Below are 21,664 nucleotides of genomic sequence, written 5' to 3'. Positions count from 1 at the left end.
AGTGATCACTCTCCTTACAATGTGTATGATAATCAAGGTGGGCCATTTCCAGCACAAATCCAGTTTCTCACCCCCCCCCCCACCTTTTTTTTCCCCCAAAAACCCCACACACACACACACTCACTCTCCTGCTGGTAATAGCTTATCCAAAGTGACCACTCTCCTTACAATGTGTCTGAAAATCAAGGTGGGCCATTTCCAGCACAAATCCAGGTTTTCCCCCCAAATACACAAACTCACTCTCCTGCTCCACCCTTCACAGGCAGCCAAGTTCACACTCCACCCTTCACAGGCAGCCAAGTTCAGGCGAGTACCTAAGCCCCTTTTCTTTTTGGCATGAAAACTCTCAGGTTGCATCAGATTAATCAAAAACAAACGGTGAACTGTTGTAACACTCTAAGGGCCCCCACATGCTTTCACAAACAATGCTAATGTGGATGGCCCCGTGTCTCTTGAGAAGAGGCAACTTCATTCCCTCTGCATGAGATGAGCATTGGCATTTTACCTGCGGAGAATGAAACAGATCAGAGACTCACCCAGACTGTTCGTTGTTATTGCCATAGAACGAGTACATGGATAAACTATGTTCTCTCAGAGAGTCTAAGTGGATCTACTGTCAGTTGGCACAGCTTCCTCCTCCACATGGGGTAAGGGCTCACTGTACATAGGGAGCCTCAATAGTATCACTTCAGGAAGTGCCTCCGCTTGATATTTGCAGGGCAGCTACATGGAGTTCCATCCGTACATTCATGAGACATTATGCCTTGGTTCAAGGCTCCTCTGCTGACTCATCCTTCAGGACAGTGGTTCTACAAGCAGTTGTACAACATGGAGCTTTGCATCCTCCTCCTCTCTTGGTATTGCTTGTCAGTCACCTGTGGTGAAATAAAACATAGGGACCAGCACTCGAAGAAGAAAGGGAAGTGTCTAGTTTTAACTGGAGTTCTTTGAGATGTGAGGTCCCTATCTGTATTCCACTATTCCTATTCCTTTCCCTCTGCTTCGGAATATGACAAGATTCATGGTAGAGACGGAACTGGAGAGGTAGTCGATCTGCCCGACTCCTTATATCTTTGGTGCAGGGGCACAGGTGGAACACTGGAGACTGCTTGCAAGATTTCTCCGGTCTCAGGTGCATGGCATACACTTGTACTTCACAGTGGAATACGGATATGGACCACGCATCTCAAAGAATTCCACAATAAGGTAAGTAACTGCCCTATGCCCAAAGGAGGTACTCATGTAGTTATACAAGAATTGCAGGAATATCTTTGTCTTATTCCCAGTCTGAGTAACCCATGAAAAAGCCATGACATGAATTAAATTATTCATCTACTTCAGATCGGCACGTTACAACCTCTGCTCCTCATTTCTATTTCTAGCCTTAGAGGTTTGGGGACAAACAGAACAGGGCCCTGCATGAAATATCTAAGTAAGTTTCTATAGGAGGCTTGTCTTCAAAGAATTTCCATTTTACCATCCTCAAGACAACTCTTATGTTTTGCAGCTGTCTGGCAGCTCTCTTCCCATAGTCAGTCATTATCTTTTGAAATTACATGTGCTGCCAGGGTCTTTCTCCAGGATCATGGCAGCAATAATATTGGCATTAGGGAAGAAGGAAATTCACTTACCAGAAAAATTATCTGGGAAGAGAGAAGGATTAAGTACACAGAGAAAGCTGAAGTAAACACATTGAAACGGTTCCTGAAGTATCTTGGATTCAGGACAGATGCATGGTGCCAGAAAAGTCAGTCATAGGCCTGGGCTGACATTGAATACGATCAAGTGCTAGGTTTCACCTCAGAAGGTTAATAGATTATGATTTCCATAACGGAAAACAAGTGGCATCTTCAGCTCTCATAGAGATCTGCTGTTGCAAAATCAGTCCTCCATCCAGGACCAAAGATGTTTGAAATAAACACTTGGAAGAAGCATAAGCTCATTGGGGCAGGGACTGTCTTTTTCTTCTGTTTGTATTATGCCTCGCTCAATAGGGTTCTGGTCAGTACTAGATTTGCCATGGCGCTGGGCCCACAATCCAAAGGGGCCCCGGCCCGGCCTGCTTTTCGCCCCTCTGCTTTCTCCTGTGAGGGCAGAAGCTTGATGCTGCCGGCTCCTGCTGCAGCAGGGCAGGCTCTGCTGCCAGCCAAGCGCCTCCCCCGCCTCTTCCCTGAGGGTGCAAGTTCCCTCCCCTCCCCCACTCCCTGCTACCAATCAGCTGTTTGCTGTTTGGTCATCCAGTCATAGCCAATGCCATTTTCTTTATTTTGGTAAGAATATAAGAACGGCCATACTGGGTCAGACCAAAGGTCCATCTTGCCCAGTATCCTGTCTTCCGATAGTGGCCAGTGCTAGGTGCCCCAGAGGGAATGAATGGAACAGGTAATCATCAAGTGATCATTCTCTGTTGCTCATTCCCAGCTTCTGGAAAAGAGAGGCTAGGGACATCATCCCTGCCTGTCCTGGTTAATAGCCATTGATGGACCTATCCTCTGTGAACTTACCTAGTTCTTTTTTGAACTCTGTTGTTCTCTTGGCCTTAACAACATCCTCTGGCAACAAGTTCCACAGGTTGATTGTGAAAAGGCAGAAATCTTCTCCATGCCTTAGTGCCCAGGGGAAGATAGAGGAGATATTTTATCTGTTTCAGATGCCAATATTTAATGGAAGATCTTGCTTCCCAGGCACTGTGGAGGCACATTTCTATGAAATTTCCATTGTAACGGATCTGTGGGCCTTAGCAGAAAGAATAAGAGAACTTGTCTGTGCTACCTGAAAATTTCCTTTCTTTGAGTAATAAGGTTAACAGATCTGGCCCTCCGTGTAGACAAATGGATCATCCTGAACAGATAAGGAATGGAAATTAGCATCCCAGGATTTGGGTGTTTTTGTTATTAAATGGAATTTAGTGTGCTCTGTAAGAGAAATCATTGTGCTTTTCCGCAAAGTATAGTTAACAATCTATAGTTTAGGGAAAGTAGATTTGAATCATCCTGGCTGTGCAATTTCTCACTGAAGGTAACTTCAGGAGGTAGGGCATTCCCCTGCTGCCAATGAGAGACAGGTCTTGTTCTTCCTTGAAGCTGCAAGTTGTCAGAAATACCTATAAGTAACCTTAGTATTAAAAATAAAATTTCAGGTAAGGAGAGAGAAACTTTCCTATTCCCTCCAACAGCCACATGGTGGCACATGAAACTGGAAGTTGAAAGGCCAGTGCTGAGGTTTATTTAAATGTTCAGGAAATAGACCTATGTATAACGGAGAAATGGCCTGAAGTGAATAGGATGAAATTCAATAAGGACAAATGCAAAGTACTGCACTTAGGAAGGAACAATCAGTTGCATGCATACAAAATGAGAAATGACTGCCTAGGAAGGAGTACTGCAGAAAAGGATGTGGAGGTCATAGTGGATCACAACCTAAGTATGAGTCAATTGTGTAATACTGTTTCAAAAAACATGAACATCAATCTGGGATTTATTCGCAGGAATGTTGTAAGCAAGACATGAGAAGTAATTCTTTTCCGTTCTACTCCACGCTGATTAGGCCTCAACTGGAGTGTATTGTCCAGTTCTGGCTGCCACATTTCCAGAAAGATGTGGACAAATTGGGAAGAGTCCAGAGAAGAGCAGCAAAAAAAGGTCTAGGAAAGAGGTCTAGAAAACATGACCTCTGAGGGAAGATTGGGTTTGTTTAGTCTGGAGAAGAGAAGACTGAGGGGGGACATAATAGTTTTCAGGTACATAAAATGTTATAATAAAGAGAGAGAGAAATTGTTCTCTTTAACCTCTGAGGATAGGACAAGAAGCAATGGGTTTAAATTGCAGCAAGGGTGGGTTAGGTTGGACATTAGAAGAAACTTCCTCACTGTCAGGGTAGTTAAACACTTGAATAAATTGCCTGGGGAGGTTGTGGAATCTCCATCACTGGAGATTTTTTTAAGAGCAGGTTAGACAAACACCTGTCAGGGATGGTCTAGATTGTATTTAGTCCTGCCATGAGGGCAGGGGACTGGACTAGATCACCTATCGAGGTCCCTTCAAGTCCTACAATTCTGATTCTCTGATTACTGCGCCATGCTTTGGAAAGAAAGAGGTGGCTTAAGTCATGGAGATCCTCTTGGACTTTATCCAGTTGAGTATAATGGGTAGCTACACAAAGTTCCAAATAATAATTTAAAAAATAGTTCATAATGCTTTCATGCTTTAGAATTTGCGGAGGAGTTCAATGCTTGTGAGAGTGAACAAAGTCTTAGCTGGAGAAAGCCATAATGAATCGCTGCCTTGGAAGTCTCCCTGTAGATCTCTCTGTTGTTGCAAATCAGTCCTGAGTAACAAAATCCTGGTTTTTGAATCTTGAAAGAAATTAGTCCACTGAAACCTTTTTTCCTTTTTTGCAGGAAAAGGAACCTCTCCGGATCATACCTCTTAAAGAGGTCCATAAAGTTCAGGAATGTAAACAAAGGTGAGAAGAATTAACCATTGATGCAAAATTCTGAAGTATCACAGTAAACAGTGTTGTTGGGGCTAGAATGTAGGATCAGCCAAAAGATGTGTAGCTTAATTCCAATTAGTTAATTTAGATAGGTGTGTGATAGTTGGTGTATTTAGGGACAAAAGATAGCTTTGTGTTTAAGTACCCTGTTGTATCTAAACAGTGCAATGTATGATGTATAATATGAGATCTCGATATTGAGGCTTGCACTGCGTGATCCCTAGCAGTGAGTTAAGGTCAGAATGAACCATAAACGACAAAATCAAGGAAACAATTAAACCACTAATATCAGTATATTTTGAAGTGAGGCTGGAACCGAAATGTCTACTTCGGGTATGTGTTGGTGAAGATTCTGCTGTAGGTGTGCTTGCACCTCACATACATGAGATTGGAGTCTTTCTGAATAGCAGCATGTGTCAGGGTCATGCGTGTGACCTGTGCCTCCTTGTGATAGCAATAATGTGACCCTGCCTCAGTTCCTTCTTACCACTCGTGGCAGACCGCAGAGTCTCTGTTCCTGATTCCATGGATGCTGGCAAGCAGAGTACCACTGAAAGAGACTGCTCCTTGCAGATTCAGGAGATTTTCTTCTACAGAACGGAAAACATCTGAAAGATTTGCGCCTCAAAACGGAGGAGCTTCCCAACACAGTCTAGACCCGTTGCAGTTTCTGTTGCCAAAGATCCTTTACTACTTGCTGCATTTAAAAATAGCCTCTTGTTCAGCTCTGTCAGTGTCCACCTTACGACAGTCTCGACTTGTTACCCTCTAGTGCAGTCGTGCTTTATCTTCTCTGACTCATCTGTGCCCAGGTTCCTCACGAGCCCGTTGCATGCTTACTGCCAGGCATGCACTAGGATTCCCTCCAAGGCTGTTCCAACTCTGTTTATCCAGAACACCTTGCCCAGTTCTGGGAGAAGACTTCATCCAATTCTCTGGGTCCAAAATGCTCGGTTCGACTCCAGATTTCGTCACTCAGGTTATTTTGTTTGGCACACAGCAAAGCTACACTTGAGTGGATCGGACTCAAACATAGGGCATGGGTATAGGGCCTACCATACATCCAAAGTTACATAGAAAACCTCTTCCTTTACATACATTTACACATTATTGAATTATGTGCCTCATGATTGGCTTGGTTACTTGTCAGAAACTAATCCATGTACATCCCGTTCTGTTCACGTAGAATCTGATCTTTACATCATCTCTACATTCCTAACTCCTCTTGCCAATTGTTGGTAAATGGTTTCCTGAGTGTTCTCCCTCTTATCTTAGCAGGCTCAGACATTCTGTCTTTCAGATTACTGACCTGTTAACTTACTTAGCACAAATGTTCTGTTTTCAGCCTCATGATGTGTTTACCTCCCTAATTCTATCCTACAAGAAATGACGCCTCACTCCAGAAGTTAATTGCTCCTGTCAGACCAGTCCTCAGCGACATTAGGGACCCTTTTCTGGCATGGGATCTTGATATTGTCATCCTGAATCTTAGGGAGCCCATCTTTGAACCTCTTTCAGTATGCTCTTTGCACCAGATTACCCTCACCCTTTCTGGTTGCGGTCACCTCAACTAGAAGGATTAGAGAGCTTCAAGCACTCATGGCTGAGCCACCCTACATTGTTTCACAAGGAACAGGTAGTGCTGAGAGTAGAAGAAGCTTCAGACTCTGGATGTCTCCAGATCCTTATTTTATTACTTGACAGAACCAAACTATGCAGACTCTCTGGTTATTTGTAGACATAGCTGTGTTTGAAAGGTCAGGCTTTTTAATTAGAGGATTCTGTCACTGAGGTCATAGCTTGCGTAACTTTCTGGGACCTCCGTGACTTCTTCCACAGCAGCAGGGCTGGAGAAGCTATCAGCCCTGGGGCCGCCAGAGCAGTGGCCCCAGGGCTGAAACAGCAGCTGGGATTGGGTCAGCCCCCCTGGGGTTGAAGAGTAGTGGCAGTCAGCCACTGTCACAGGAACAGCAGTGGGGCTGGAGCAATGGTATTTCACCCCTGATGCAGGAGCAGCGGCGGTGATGGAGCAGCGGGCTGGCAGTGAGCCCCAGGGACGCCGGAGCAGTGGGCCAGCCCCCCCTGGGGCTGGAGGAGTGGCGGTCAGCCTGACTTAGTCCCCCAGCCCCAGGGTATTTTAGTAAAAATCAGGGGACAGGTCAGGGGCTTGCCAGTTCTGGGTTTAACCAGCTGGCTCCTCACCCCCATTGGCCTTGGTTTTTACAGTGTTTGGGATTTGATTACCTTGGACAACTAGGCCTAAGCACTGTCAGATCAGGTTATTCCATACAGTTACTTTCCATACCGCCTCCCCACCCTATCTCTTTTGAGAGGGGTCCCTGAAGAGACACTGCATCTGGGGGCTGTAGAGAAGGTCTGCCTGCATCATTAGGGGCAAGGTTTCTGCTCCTCGTATCTCTGGTTCTCAAGTCCAAGGGAGGGATGAAACCTATACTTGACCTTTGCAATCTTAACAAATACATCATGTACATGAGATTCCGTATGGTCACACTAGAAACTGTCCTCTCCACCTTAAATCATAATGACTGGCTTGCTACCCTGGACCTTCAGTGTGCTTATTTCCATGTAACAATCCTTCTGAGTCACAGGAGGTTCCTTAGGTTTGTTGTGACTGTCCGGCACCACCAATACACCATGCTGCCTTTCAGCCTATCTTCAGCATGCTGGTTTTTTTCTGAATACAAGTGTCTGGTAGTAGTAACAGCATACCTCAAGAAGAGAGGAGTTCCTGTCTTGTATCTGGATGATTGGTTACTGAGGGGCAGGTCCAGAGCGGAAGTCCTCAGTCATGTGCACTTCATACTGCACCTATTCAGTTGTCGAGATCTCATCCTAAACAGCGGGAAGTCAACAATGGTTCCACCTCAAAGAATTGAGTTCACTCAGGCCCTGATAGACTGAGTTTGAGAGAGTTTCTGCCAACTGATTGTCTCCAGGAAATTCACCACCTATGTCTGGAGGTGGAGTCTTAGGCCTGGCCCATGTATGCCTGAGATTGCTATGCCATATGGCTGCGTGCACACAGGTAATCCAGTATGCCAGACTGCGCCTATGTCCTCTTCAGATGTGTCTGAAGTTGGCCTGTCATACAAATAGTCATTCCTTGGACAGACGGTTCAGACTTCCTCTGCTGATCCTGAACTCCTTACGGTGGTAAACGGTTCAGGGCAATGTGTGCCAGGTGTTCGCTTTGCTCGCTTCCCACTGGCCAGGACTGTTGTCACTGATGATTCTTTAAAAGTTTGCAGAGTGCATCTGGAGTTGTGAAAGTTTAAGGCCTGTGGTCAGAACAAGAAGTTTCTCTGCATATCTCTGTCCAGGAGTTTTGCGCGATCCATCATGGCTGTCCGGCCCTTCAAGATTGCTTCAGTGCACTTCCTTACCAACAATACCACCTCAATGCAATCTGTAAATAGATGTGGTGGGGGAGGGGAAGCACACACTCCAAGCATGCTGTGTCAAGAGATGATCAGGCTCTGGCAGTTTTGCATCAGGAAAAACATTACCCTCGTGGCCAATCACTTGCCTGGGATCCAGAATCATGTAATGGATCACCTCAGCAGAAATTTCTCCCAGAATCATAAATAGTCCCTGAAGACCAGCCTCTTGTGGTCCAATTTTGTAGTTTGGGGCATCTTGACAATTGATCTGCTCACCACAAGGGACAACAAGAAATGGCAGCTGTTCTGCTGCTTAGGGTGTCTCAGTTGTGGCTTCTTCACCAATGCTTTTCACCTACACTGGGAATCGGCAATTCTTTTTTCTTCCAATTCTGATCATCCCACAAGTCATTCCCAAGCTGAATTTGGACCGTGTCAAGCTCATTTGGTAAAGTGGGAGTATTTTTCAATACAGGAGCTAGCCTGGGGAGTTCATCTGAAGCTGGCTTGTATCCAGGATATCCCTGAGTACTTGTTATACCTTCAGTCTTCTGGTCTTGCACTTAGTTCATTGTGAATTCCTCTGGAGGCGATTTCGGCTTTTCACCAGTCCATACATGGGACGTGGGTGTTTTCAAACTCTGACAATGAGGTTCTTGAAAGGAGTTGCTCATCTCCATTTCCTGGTTAAAGAACCAATTCCTTTGTGGGATCTTAACACTGTCTTAGTAGCTCTCGTGGGGCTTCCACTCCAGCCTCTTTCTCCTTTCTGTGTCAGAAAACTGCCTTTCTTGTGGCAATAACATTTGCCAGGAGGGTGGGTGAGCTGTAGGCTTTAATTGGCAATGCCCCCTTGCAGACTTTTCTAAAGACAAAGTAGCCCTGTAGCAACACCCAAAGTCTTTATCCAAAGTGGTTTTCCTTCTTTTCATTTGAACCAAGCTTTGGTTCTTCCCTAAGCTACATTCATTCCCATAGGAACAGTGTCTTTTTACATTGGATTTTAGGCTTTTTATCTAGATAGCACCAAAGCTTTCAGCTCCTCATCTTGTTTTTGTTTGTTTGTTTCATATGCAGACCAAATGAAGGGTCAAGCAGTCTCTTAGACCATCTTCAGGTGGAGAACTTCCTGTATCATAACAGTGTATGAAGTAGCTCAGGCTATACCTTCTCAAAGGGAGCACTATATTGTGCTATTCCACAAGAGCACTGGAAACATTGACCGCATTTCTAAGTGACATTCTAGTATTGGATATTTTCAGGGCTGCCACTTGATCCTCTGTGCTTACTTTTATAAAACACCATGTAATTACTGCTGCATCCAGATCGCATGCAAACTTTGGGAAGGCAATCCTGCAGTCCTTCTTTAAATAGACTTCCTGCCCCACTTCCTATGAGTATCACTTGTGAATCACTGTAGTAGAATACATGGCTGCATCCACTCAAAAGAAAAATGGTTACCTATCTGTATCTGTTGTTCGAGATGTGATGCAGATGTGTATTCCATGACCCATCATCCATCCTCTTTAGGAGTCTGTACATCTGACATTCAGTGCAAAGGAACTGTGGGGGTCAGGGCAGTGCAGCCCGTATCTGGCTGGGGTTGGGGTAGGGCTGCAGGGTGACTGTCACCCCGAGAGGTACTGCTCAGCAAATTTCTTCGGTTCCAGTGAGCTGGGCACACATGTAAGTAGAATATATGTCTGCATCACATCTTGAAAAACAGTTGAAGAAAAAAGTTACCTTCCCTTAAGATGTTGTAGTCAGTGTGGATCCTGTGACTCACCTTCCATCCCCACTTTTTGGAGTCCTCAGAAAAAGTAGGATTTGAATTCTGAGGGAGGGTTCTGGCCACTCCTCCCTTATGCTGTTAAGAGGCACAGTGTTCATGCACAGCCCTGATGGACATGGCTATTCAGAAAACTGATCTCATGTCAGATACACACTGACTGCAACATCTTGAGGAACCACATTTACTACAGGGTAAGTAACTATTCTTTGTATTTGAGATTAAATTCAAAGTTAAGAATTTGCCAATAAAAGTAAAATGCATTCCATCAATGTCGTGGGGGTAATGTACCCTGTTGCGGGATGTGAGTCGAGGTGAAAAAGGGGGTGGAGGAGAGAGAACTTACCACCTTTGGTGACTGTGACCCCTCGCATTCAGGGGAACGAGGCCTAGCAGCCAGAGTCTGAGGCCTCCCTTTTCCTCAGGTCAGTGAGGCCTAGCGGCTAAGTCCTTGATCTCCAGGCAGTCATACTTAACTTTCACAGTTCTGGGCTGTGGTGCCTAATACCTTGGGCAGTTGCTGCACCCAGCAGTAGGCTGGGTAGGTGGACCTGGTCCCACCCTACTTCACCAGGTCCTAACCCAGTGCCCTGTGAAATCAGTAGTCCTGGTTTCAGGTTCCAGCCTCCACAAACACATTCCCTGAGCTGCTTTCTACCTGTGATTCCAGCTCTGGCAGTCCTCCAGGGCAGCAGCTGCTGTCTGTCTCCCTCTATCTCTGCGGTTGACTGGGGGTCCTCAGTGGACTCGGAGTGTTTGGCCTCCGCTGTCTGGGGCTCAAGTGGCTTCCTGGCAGGAACCTGTACCATGTGTCTGCTCTCCTTCTCAATCAGCCCAGATTGAGCTAAATTGCTTTCTTTTATACCCAGCAGGAGCATGCCCAGCAAGGGCGAAGGGGTGAGGCCTCCTGAGCCTGCAGTGAGTGATTAACCCTTGCTGGGCTAGTGCAGGGTTGATACATCCCATCACAATCAGTCATATAACTTTTCCTCTAATAACTGCTTGATTTCAGTTACTTTGATTACATTGATAGTGACTACCAACTCATCAGGAAAGATGAAAGTTTAATTTGAAGGGTGATAGATACAGAGTTCTGCATACTCTGATTTTCTAGTTATAACATTGTTTTTAAGTAGAGCAGTTTAAAAATCTAAATTCCTATTAAGTATTTGTTTTGTTTTGTCTTTGCAGTGATATAATGATGAGAGACAATCTCTTTGAAATTGTAACAACTTCTCGAACCTTTTATGTACAGGTAATCTTTCACTCTGGGTAAAACTAGATCATTCTGCAAGAAAATTAAGCATAAATACTTTACTGTTAAAATTGTTTCTTGAGAAAGTAGTCTTCAGTCTTCCTCTCAGTTGCACATACATTGGTTGTGAAATACTATAGTATAGTCTAGACCTTTCTCCAACTGTCTTTTCATGTTAGTGTAGGTTTTCTTCTTTGCAATTTTGTTCTGAAATCCATATGAGAAATGTCCGATTTGCAAGCAAGAATGAATTACTATTGAAGTTTATGAAAGTCCTAAACAGCCTGTCATTTATTAACTTAAATACTTTTTTGAGTTGACATTTGGCATGAAGTTATTTAAATTCTGTAGTGTGAGGTCAATACACTTACAAAATTTGTATTTTTAATTAAATTATTACATTTTTATTTATAGAAAATTAGTTTTTCAACTCACTGTGGATTTAAACTACAGAGATCTAGGAGATTAATGGTCAAAGATTCAAACTAGTAACCTTAACTGATGAATGTGAACTACTGCAGTGTAGCGCCAATAGCCTTTGTTTGTAATATCTCTAAAAATGAACTTTCACTTTGAATGTTCTTTGATTTGTTGGCTGTATGTGGTGCTTTCACAACCAGAAAATACTTCAGTGATTCTTGCCATATCTTACTGAACACTTAACAGTACATGCACAAAACAATCTGCTCACATATCCTTACCAGGCTGATTTTAAGAACTATACATACTTTACTTGTTTTAAAAATCAAACAAAACCCACCAAATTTACAATCTCTGTCCAGATGTGTGAAAGTAGACTTTAGCAAGGTAGCTTTAATGATGATCTGTTAGAGCATTCTTCCCATATGCCCGAATGAGGAAGTTACATTTCGGAAATAGAGGTGAAACCAAAGAGTTAGCAAAAATTTGTCCCCAGATCATTTGTTTGTGAAACCATTGGTAGGAACTTGTCACTATTGGGGTTCTTCCTTGCAAGTTCTTGACATAAAAATCTCCAGAGTAAGGTATTATGATGACTATTTATTTGTTCCCTTTATGCAAGATACTGTTGTTCTTATATGAGGTATTGTCAACTGCTGTTTTATAATAACTTGGTCGATTTGCTAATGCAGAAGTTGGATGTCTTATCACATTAATGAATTTCTAAAGAAGAAAAAGTTGTTTGGCACATTGTGTACATCTGTCCTTTTTAGTTCAGGGTTAAATAATTATTTAATAGGATAATGAACATAATGGAGCAGTTGTTTCTTTTTACCATTTTTCTGCTTACTGTGAGTTCTGCAGACCATAGACCTTTTTAGAATTCTTTAGTGAAGACATGCTAAATGTAGTGGAGAACATATTTACCATATACCAGCTTCATTTAATTTTACCCAGATAGAATCTGGGCTTTCAGCTGTCAAGAGATACTAATGAATTAGTTTCAGAGTAGCAGCCCTGTTAGTCTGTATCTGCAAAAAGAAAAGGAGTACTTGTGGCACCTTAGAGACTAACAAATTTATTTGAGCATATACCAAGTGAGCAGTAGCTCACGAAAGCTTATACTCAAATTTGTTAGTCTCTAAGGTGCCACAAGTACTCTTTTCTTTTAATGAATTAGTGTAGCTCTAAGAACAACTCCTAACTTGGTATCTTGTCTCGCTGCAATGTGCAAGTTCCCAGACACTATTTTATGACTGATTTGGTTAGAAGGTTTTAATATGTTCTTGTCAACCCACTGTATGCTTTAGCAAGGTTTTCTTTTGTTTATTGCTGAATATTTATTCTGGCATCACATTTTAAAATGGTTCAGTGAATATTGGGCTGCTATGAATTAAGTATCCTAATTGAAATACATATTTCACATTCCTGGTAATAGTGAAAGCCCTAGACCAGATACCTCAAAAATGCGATTAGTGCAGTGCTTGTTTCAGTAATATTACTTCAGTCACTACTACTGCCATATTTTGACTCCTTGTTGAATCATTGAACACTGAATTTAGATTTGTTTTTAGGCTACAGCAGCTATTTGTATAGCACTTCAGTCTAATGTAGTCAGCATATGTGCAAAGAAAGTGTACCAAACTCTGCAATTTCAGATATATTTTGAAATATTCCTATGAAAGCAAATTGATGAATGGGGATCTTGTGTTTATATCCCAGACACACAGCTTTAAGATGGAATTAGTGATGAGAATTAAAATATTGTCAAGAATTTTTTAAAAAATTTCAACTGCTAAGACCCAAGAAATTAAGAGTTAAGTTATATTTAAAAGAACCCCATACATGTGAAAGTATGGAAATGGGTAGTTTGAGTTACCCTCCCCCACAAAGCCCTTAATTTTAACCTATTAATACGTGCCCTGAGCAAAACAGAAATTGACAGCTTCATCAATCCATACTGGTTCACTGATGACTAAAAACAAGTGACAGACAACAAAAGCAAAGAAAAAATTACAAATTCTCTCTCTCTCTCTCTCTCTCTCTCTCACACACACACACACACACACACACACACACACACACCCCCCCCCCCCCCTTTTCAATAAGAAGAGATAGTGGAGTTTGAGAAGCAATGATTTGTCCCAGTGTGGTTAACTGGAAAATATAGTACTTGTTTTAATTATTCCAGTTGTTTCCTATCCTATAATGTATGGATTGAGATAACAATCAATTGGTTGCTGTGTGTGTGCACCAATAAGGTGGTTGTAAGGAGTTAGGGGGTTGATTCTTCTAAATAGTATGTTAATTTAATCAAAGTAAGAACACAATTTATTTTCTGTATCATCTGAAGTGTGTGTAATAGACTTTTTTGTACAGTGTGTTGGCATGTGTTCTATGTAGTGTTTTGAGAAGGTAGATGACCAATTTTCATTATCTGCAAATTTGGCTGATCCCTAACTTAAACATCAGACCTTTTCACTCACTCTGTGGGGGTGTGTGTGTGTGTGTATATATAGCATGTCACTAGCAATAAATCCTATCAGTTACTTTGTGCAGTATTTCACCAGATCCCTCACCCGACCACGTTAGTTTCTGTTTCATAGGAAACAGCATAGTGAAGAAGAAATATGAGGGTGTGGTATTGGACAAGTCCCCTTTATATACATCACTGAAAATCCTGTGAGAATTACAATGATCACCTTTAAAAAATAAACCAACATGTAAATCCAGTTCTGATGGAAATGTTATCAGAGTATTGACCTGGAGGAATATTACAAATATGATGTAATAATCTTGGATGATTTTCACAAGTGTCTGAGTGATTTAGGAGTATAAATTCCACTGAAAACCATGGACACTTGTGCTCCAACATCATAGGTAGTTAGAAAAATCCTACCCCTGCTTGCCAATGGGAAAGAAAGCTAGGCTGGTCATTGTATTCCCAGACTACCCATATAAACAAACAGCATCTTCACCCAGCTTAAATAGCCATCTAATGTTAATTTAAAATTTTTATTTTGATTTAGGCAGACAGCCCGGAGGACATGCACAGCTGGATAAAAGCGATCTCTGGGGCCATAGTGGCACAACGGGGACCGGGAAGATCAGCAGCTTCTGTATGTGTTTGATATGTAGATAATATATGGCCTCTAAGAGGTGTCAATCTAGTACAAGAAATTCTATTTTGTTCCTCTTTCATCTCCCTTTCTCCCAGTCCTGTAGTAACATATCTCCTTTGCATGAACTTTCATGCATATTAAATTTGCATAAAATATTTTGCATTTCTAATTGAGTGCTCATTTAGAGTTATCTGTATGGAGCTTTGTACGCATTGCATTGTCTTAAACGTAAAGACAATGCAAGTGCTGAGTGTGAAGATTTTTGAGTTCAGTATGAGCTCTTACTACTAAGCTTTTACTAGTTGAAGAACTACAGTGAAACTTCGCTAATTCTGACGAGATTTTTTGCTAATTACAAATTTTGCAATCAAATTATATAAAAGATTGATTAAAAATTATCTTGGGTCCTCAATTTGCACATCCTCGGGATTAACTATTGGCCATATGTCACGTTAGTAGCTGTGGTTCCAAACTGAATGCATTTTGGGCCAGAAGGGGATTGCAAATACCTCGTATGAATTAGAAGTTTTGCTGTTGGAGACCCAGTGTGAACACCATCTAGCATTACTGAACTGTGTGTGTACAACTGTGACCTAAATCATAAGTTGTTAAGCATGTGGATGGCAGCATTCATGTATATTTTTCCATTAGGACCTACATTAGAAATGCTCAGATTTTTTTTACAGATTATTGTATTTCATGCTAAAGATTGTAATAGTGTCCGTGTCATCAAGTATGTCCAAAATTATCATGGAATACTTCACAGTTCAGATGCTGCAAGGTATGGTTTTCACTTTTTTGCTATGTGATATTTTGTAATAAACTGAGTATATCTACCCCCATAATACATTGGAAATCTACATTTTGAAATCTGGCTATTAAATGTGCAGCAGTCACATAGATGGTGTGCTAGTGTGATTGCTATCAATTGATCTAAACACTAGTATTTGCAGCTAGTAATTTTATAGCTGCTTCATGTTTTAAGTAAAAGTTGCTATCACAAAATAGACTCAGTTTAAAAGTTTTCTGGGGGAGAGGAAAAGAGGGAGATGGGTATTTTCTTAGTGTGTGTATGCTTTGTGGTGGGGCTGACTAAGCAACCTAGCTATAACTATTGGCAACACTTCCTCTCTCTTTCCTCCCTCTATTCCCTTCTTGAAGTATGGGTTACTCTAATCTTAGCTTTGCACTGTGTTCCAGATGCGGCAGGCCAGAAGGCTGTCGAATCCTTGTATACAGAGGTATACATCAAGAACTGGTGAATGCAGCACGTATGTGGGCTCTCATGTAAACTTGCCTTCTTAACAGAGGGCTAGGATTTAAAACGCTAATATACACTATGTAAAATTAACTCTTAATCCCACTGCTTTTTTCAGTTCCCGTTATTGAAAACTAACTCATAAACTACTTCACACCACTCATTAGGTTTGCAGTTAAGTATTACCTATTGATTTCTAAAATAAATTTGATTTTTTAAATTAGTAATGGCAAAAACAATGATGCTAAGTCATTTTTCACATTCAAAGTACAAATGTACTACCTTAAAATACATAAAATGCAATTTAAAGAGCAAAGTATTAAAACTTTGATTAATTTGCATGAGAGTTCATATTTCCGTTTTTTACCTTACAAATTTGACACCTTGTAACAGCAAAAATACAAATAAAAGCTATCCCCAACTAATACAGATGTGTGCACATACACAAGCATCTTATAACTGCAATAATTGGAAGGATAATATTGCAGCCTGATTTGCATGGCTTTTAAAACTCATATGCATGAAATTATTAGCCAGAATATAGAAGGGGTTGTTACTTGTAACTTGTACATTATGTTAAATATTTTAAAAAGTAAAGCAGCTTAATGTCTTAAACTAGGAATTTATCAGAGGAGGTAGCAAAATCTGAACAAAAGTAGTTTATTAGAAAACTTGGCATAATGATTCAGCTTTCCCATTTGTGTAACTGAAGTTACCGATGAAAATAGATCGGAATGCCAGATATATCACTGAACCATATAGCACAATTGCTTTTTTATAAACATTGTTTGCTATTAGAAATAAGTGGTGTGGCAAGTGGGCTATTGACCATAAAAACATGACAAAATAATGTAAAATACTTTCCCTGGAATTGCTCCTAAAAACAATGTGAAAGGCCAACAAATTAAATTCTTAACACATATCCTATTATGATGCATGTACAAATGCATAATAGCTCTGAAAATATAAATATTAGCTATTTAATATATGGGTAATATTGTTGATGTGGCCAAATCAACCCTGCAAACTTAATTATATCTATAAATCTATCCAATACCATGCTAAATTAAACTGACAATTGATATGAAAATGTTTTCAGATCGTTGACATAGAGGATCTCTCTTTCTTTGACAGACCTATTATGGTGATTTATCAAAGTAATTATATTAAAGTCAAAAATGGCATAAGTATGCGCTAGCCTACCTGAATCATAATGTAATAGATAAGGATAGTTTGATTGCTCCCTTTCTGACAAGAAGGTATTTAAATAGTGGTAGATTTATTGCCTGAATTTGACTCTTCCAAAATTCTCATTCAACGGAATGGCAAGTATCCATAATAAGCACTTGAAAATGACTTCTGTACAATTTGTAGCTTGAGTTGTTCTGAAAAAAAAAAAAAATTCAGTATTGTTCTTGCAGTTTAAAAAAAGGCTGTTTATCTAGATTCAAAAGCATTATTTTAAGTATATTTTCTAAGATTTCAACAATTAGGATTCCAGAAAGGGATTCTTTAACTTCTTACAGTAGTTAATTCATCATATTTTGATCTGTGGCTTAGTAGAATAAAATGGAACAAAAATAGGAAATAGATCAACAGTTGTCAGTGAACAAAAGTGTAACGTGCTTTAACTTGATTCAGCAGAGTATTCTAAGGGGAGGGAGCAGTGAGAGTTCCACAGTGCTTCAGATTTTGGAATGTGAATATATATAATATATGTATTTGTATACCAAATATCATTTGAAAACACTTTTCTCTTGCAATTAGTTTTTCCATCTATGACATTGAAGATGTGAGCTTTAACATGTATTGAAAACGAACACAATTTAATTGCCATTAAACATATTAGTAAAAAATCAGTTTGGGCTTGCTAATCTCTTGTATCAAAATGTAAAGAGCTGCCAAGCTTGACTTCAGGAACCTAACTTAGTTTCTTCCGCTGCAGTGGATGTTTGCTATCACATACAGCAGTAAGCTCACATTTAAAAATGCATTGCCTTGGGAAGGCACCCACTTCCTGCTGCCATGGCTGATGCTTTGCTTTGTTTTTCTGTTCTCTTAGTTTACAGAGTAAAGTCTGGAACTGAGTTACTAACATGCCATTAATAACTGACTCCATTTGACAAACACTTATCCTTTTACAGGAGCATTCCAGCTTTTCTTCAGAATCCAGCTATGCTTTCTGTTTTGCCAACACCGCAGCCACCTCACATTCCACAGCCTCTCACAACAACGCTCTGGTCTCAAACCTTAACGCCAAACGCCTTGCCTTGGAGAAGCGAGGATTTCACGAATCTTTTACCAAGGCCAAGCCAGGGAACTTCAAGGTCCAGGCTGTCCCTCCAAGAGAACCAGCTTCCAAAGTGACTGTACAGAGCCTATTGGAACCTCAAAGTAAAAATGGCACTCAGGAACAGGATCCTAGCCCAGTGGATCTGGATGATGCAAGCCTTCCAGTCAGTGACGTGTAATAATGGAAGTGTTTGGAGAATGATCCATCTGTTTGGTCCTCTGATTTCCTTGGTCAGACTTGTAGCCAAAGAAGATTTTAGGAAGAAAGAACAAAGAGAATGGAACACTGATTTTATGTATGTGTGTATAAACATAGGTATGTGTATACACAGGTACATGCATATATAATTATATATATTAAATAATTATATACTGCCTTCAAATTAGGGTCAGAAATGGACCTTCTGCTTTTTTCTCACAGCCTGATAATAAATCACTTTCTAATAGGAAGGGGCCAAACTACATGGTTAAGATATGTACTGCTGTCAGTAAATAAGGTACCAGCAACTCTTTATCCTCAATTTGGCAAACCTAAAATTACATTCAATATTTTAATGCTATACTATAGAAAATGTAATGCCTACAAATGTGATTATTTAATTTCATTATAAACCAGATTAAGACTTTATGCATATGTGAGAATTATTTCTCTCCTCTTTTGAAAATGTTATGACTTTTTCAGATACTGGGATATGCACAAAAAGTCTCTTGCGTTCCTATCAGATCAATATTGTTAACTGAAATATTACCAGACTAAGAATTCTAAGCTCTTAGAATTCTAAGTATATGGTGCTGTAAAATTCACATTAGAATAATAATGCTATTTTGAACATTAAGCCTATTTTTGATGCTCTCCTAAAGATGAATTGTAATTTTTTTGCACATTTGATTTTAATGGACCACCTACAATGGTGTTTTGGATGGGGGGTGGGAAATCAGACTACTACATCTTACGCCTTTGAAGTAAACCAGTTTTATATTGCATTACATTAAGCTTTGCTGCAATTACTTTGTATTAAGTGTCTAAACATATACTGTTTAGGATTACTTTTTTGAGAGATTTTTTTCTTATCAGTACTTTGTGAACAGTTCTTGTTTCTATATTTGGATCAGTGAAAGACCTCATTTATTTAGTTTGATGTCAAAACTGGTACTGAACTGTTTATAGTCATGCAATTGTGGCCTGTAATTTTGGTGCACTAATAATCTATTAAAGTGCCTGTGTTTTTTCTCATCTTGTTAAACATTTTGAGACAATGTGTACACGGACCTTATTTACATGGTTTTGAACCTTGGGGTGAAATTATTTTGAGTAACGTAGTTCAAAACAATTATTTAAAATAGAAAATCTTATGCTAGGGATACCAGCATGCTGGTATTGCATCTACTAGCTGTGCAATATGTGATTTTTATAAAACTGAATATTTGTTACATGTGTGCATTGTTATGGGTTCAGTGATGCAAACAAAAGATATAAGAACTTTTACATTTCAAATATTTGATTAGCTTGAGCATGTACTGGTTTCATAGTTAGGTTTTAAAAATGTTTGCTGTAACCAAAAAAAAAAAAACCAACCAACCCCACAAATTCCATATGCTGCTGCTTATTGTGATTCACATTTCCCACTGTTGCAATACTGTTAGTCTTCTGGAACTTAACAAGTACATATCAGAAAAGTCCATCTTTGCTCCAGCTTCCAAACTGACTTCTGACCTGAGAGAGAGAGGGTTTTTCCACAGTAACTTGTTGATCCGAGGATAGAGTAATTGGTGTAATGTGAGAATTAAATATTATCTAGTTTCAAAACCATTACGTCAGCATCTTCAACTTATTAATCCATAAACTAACCACTGTTTTTAGGCAATAGTATTTGGAAATTACACTTTTTCATTTTACTCTTCAACATCACGTGAAAGCTAGTGCAGGGTTGAAATTATTGTGGCAGTCTAAACAAGTAGTGTAGTTTTTAACTTGTACCAAAATAAGACAACAGTACTTTGAAAGCTTATTTTTCACAAGTACGCACTGTGTGGGAGACACTTTGAATTGAAATATTTTTACTATCGTTCTCACATTTAAAATCACTTGCTCTGGTACAGCTTTGGCACTGCATGTTCATTTTACTATATTTTGGTATTGGCAGTTTTATGTATTAGGTGGAGGTAAAGCAGCTCCATTATGGGACTTATTAAAATTAGAACTACTCTTGTGGTTCAGTAGCATAGGAAAATATATTTGTGGTTGGTAATTGTCAGGGTCTCCTATTTATCAGTACTTTTATAAATCTATAAAAATTGTTAAATTATTTTAGAACCAGTGCTATTTCCTGTAAATATGTCACATTTAAATTGTCAATAAATGAGTTTGGATAACTTAAAAGAACGGTTGACATTGTTTATTGGACCATTTACCAGAAAAGGATACATCTTAGCATACGAGTAAAGTGATTTCTTGTCCTTTGGTACATTGCATCTTCTGTTTCATTCTTCCACGTTTAATTGATTGAGCACTCTAATGGCTTCACGTAATAGGGTATACTGGCCCCAAATCTTTAGCACCTGTCTTAACGAATTGCTGGAGCACTGACTTCAAGGTACAGTTAAATCACTCTATTAACCCATCAGTTTGTAGGTGGTAGACTGAGGCCTTGTCTACACTATAAAGTTAGGTCGACATAAGCCACATTGCGTTGACATAGTTGTGCATGTTTCTGTGCTTAAATTTGTTTCCTACTGATGTAAATGCTCCGTTACTGCAATACAGTAACACCACCTCCCTGAGTGGCGTTGAGCCACAGTCAGTGTACTCAGGTTGATACGCCTGGGTAGACACTGTTACTTACGTCAACCCGAACAATCCTCCAGCAGCTGTCCCACAATGACCGACACTCTGGTCGCAACTGTGAACTTCACTGTCCAGGGGTCAGAGACTGGAAGGCCACACACCCCTTTAAAGCCTCACAAAGTTTTGAAATGACTTTTCCTGATTGTCCAGTTTGGTGAGCAAACTAGCAGCTCTCCATTGTGTGCAACTGCACACTCCAGACATGCTCTAGTTTGGAGTGGACAGAATATTGGATCTCCTGGGCTTGTGGGAAGAGGCGGTTTGCAAGCACAGCTGCAGACCAGCTGTAGAAATGTGGACATGTATGTGCACGGGGGATGCAGGAGAAGGGGAAGGACAGGGACCAGCAATAGCGCCATGTGAAAGTGACGGAACCACATCAGGTGTATCAGAAGACTGGAGAGACCAGTAGCCAATCCTGTGCTGAGCCGCAGACCTGCCACTTTTACAAAAAGCTGCATGTCAGACTTGTTGGGGATTCTACCATCACCCTGCGGACCACTGTGGATACATAAAGGAGTCTGGGTCACAGGCCCCTGGCTTGAACAGCAAGGAAGATGAGGAAGAGGATGGGGGGACATGTGACCAGGGGGCTTAGTGATGCCATGACCCAGGACTGTTATGAAATTCCACCTCAGTCCAGTCAGTCCCAGCCACTGAGCATGGGCAAGCTTGATGGAAGGAAAGGATCCTTGGGTAAGTGTGTACATTTCCCATTACAGTAATGATGCCTCCAATTTAGCAGGACACAGCCATTGCCTTTTTTTTCATTAATTTATTCTTATTAG

The 21,664-nt window shown here is 40.5% G+C and overlaps 1 protein-coding gene across 7 annotated transcripts in view; it reads left to right on the top strand.

Annotated features, from left to right (window-relative positions):
* Positions 1-20,367, top strand: part of PLEKHA1 (pleckstrin homology domain containing A1) — an 82,428-nt gene extending 62,061 nt beyond the window's left edge. For 4 of the 7 annotated variants that reach the window (XM_084635269.1, XM_084635271.1, XM_084635270.1 and 1 more), the window contains 4 exons: positions 4,400-4,464; positions 10,876-10,939; positions 14,389-14,478; positions 17,884-20,367. In XM_084635269.1, coding sequence (XP_084491395.1) covers positions 4,400-4,464; positions 10,876-10,939; positions 14,389-14,478; positions 17,884-18,210 — 546 coding nt within the window. In that variant the 3' untranslated portion in view covers positions 18,211-20,367. Of the gene's footprint in view, positions 1-4,399; positions 4,465-10,875; positions 10,940-14,388; positions 14,479-15,681; positions 15,914-17,883 lie in introns of all 7 variants that reach the window. The other 3 variants (XR_014712523.1, XM_084635274.1, XM_084635273.1) reach the window with 3 other exon arrangements.
* Positions 20,368-21,664: the final 1,297 nt, after the last annotated feature.

Source organism: Lepidochelys olivacea (assembly GCF_965140295.1).
Source record: "Lepidochelys olivacea isolate rLepOli2 genome assembly, chromosome: 7".
Classification (NCBI taxonomy): Eukaryota; Metazoa; Chordata; order Testudines; family Cheloniidae; genus Lepidochelys; species Lepidochelys olivacea.
Note: the sequence above shows the minus strand (reverse complement) of the source record. Positions and strands in the feature narration are given on the sequence as shown.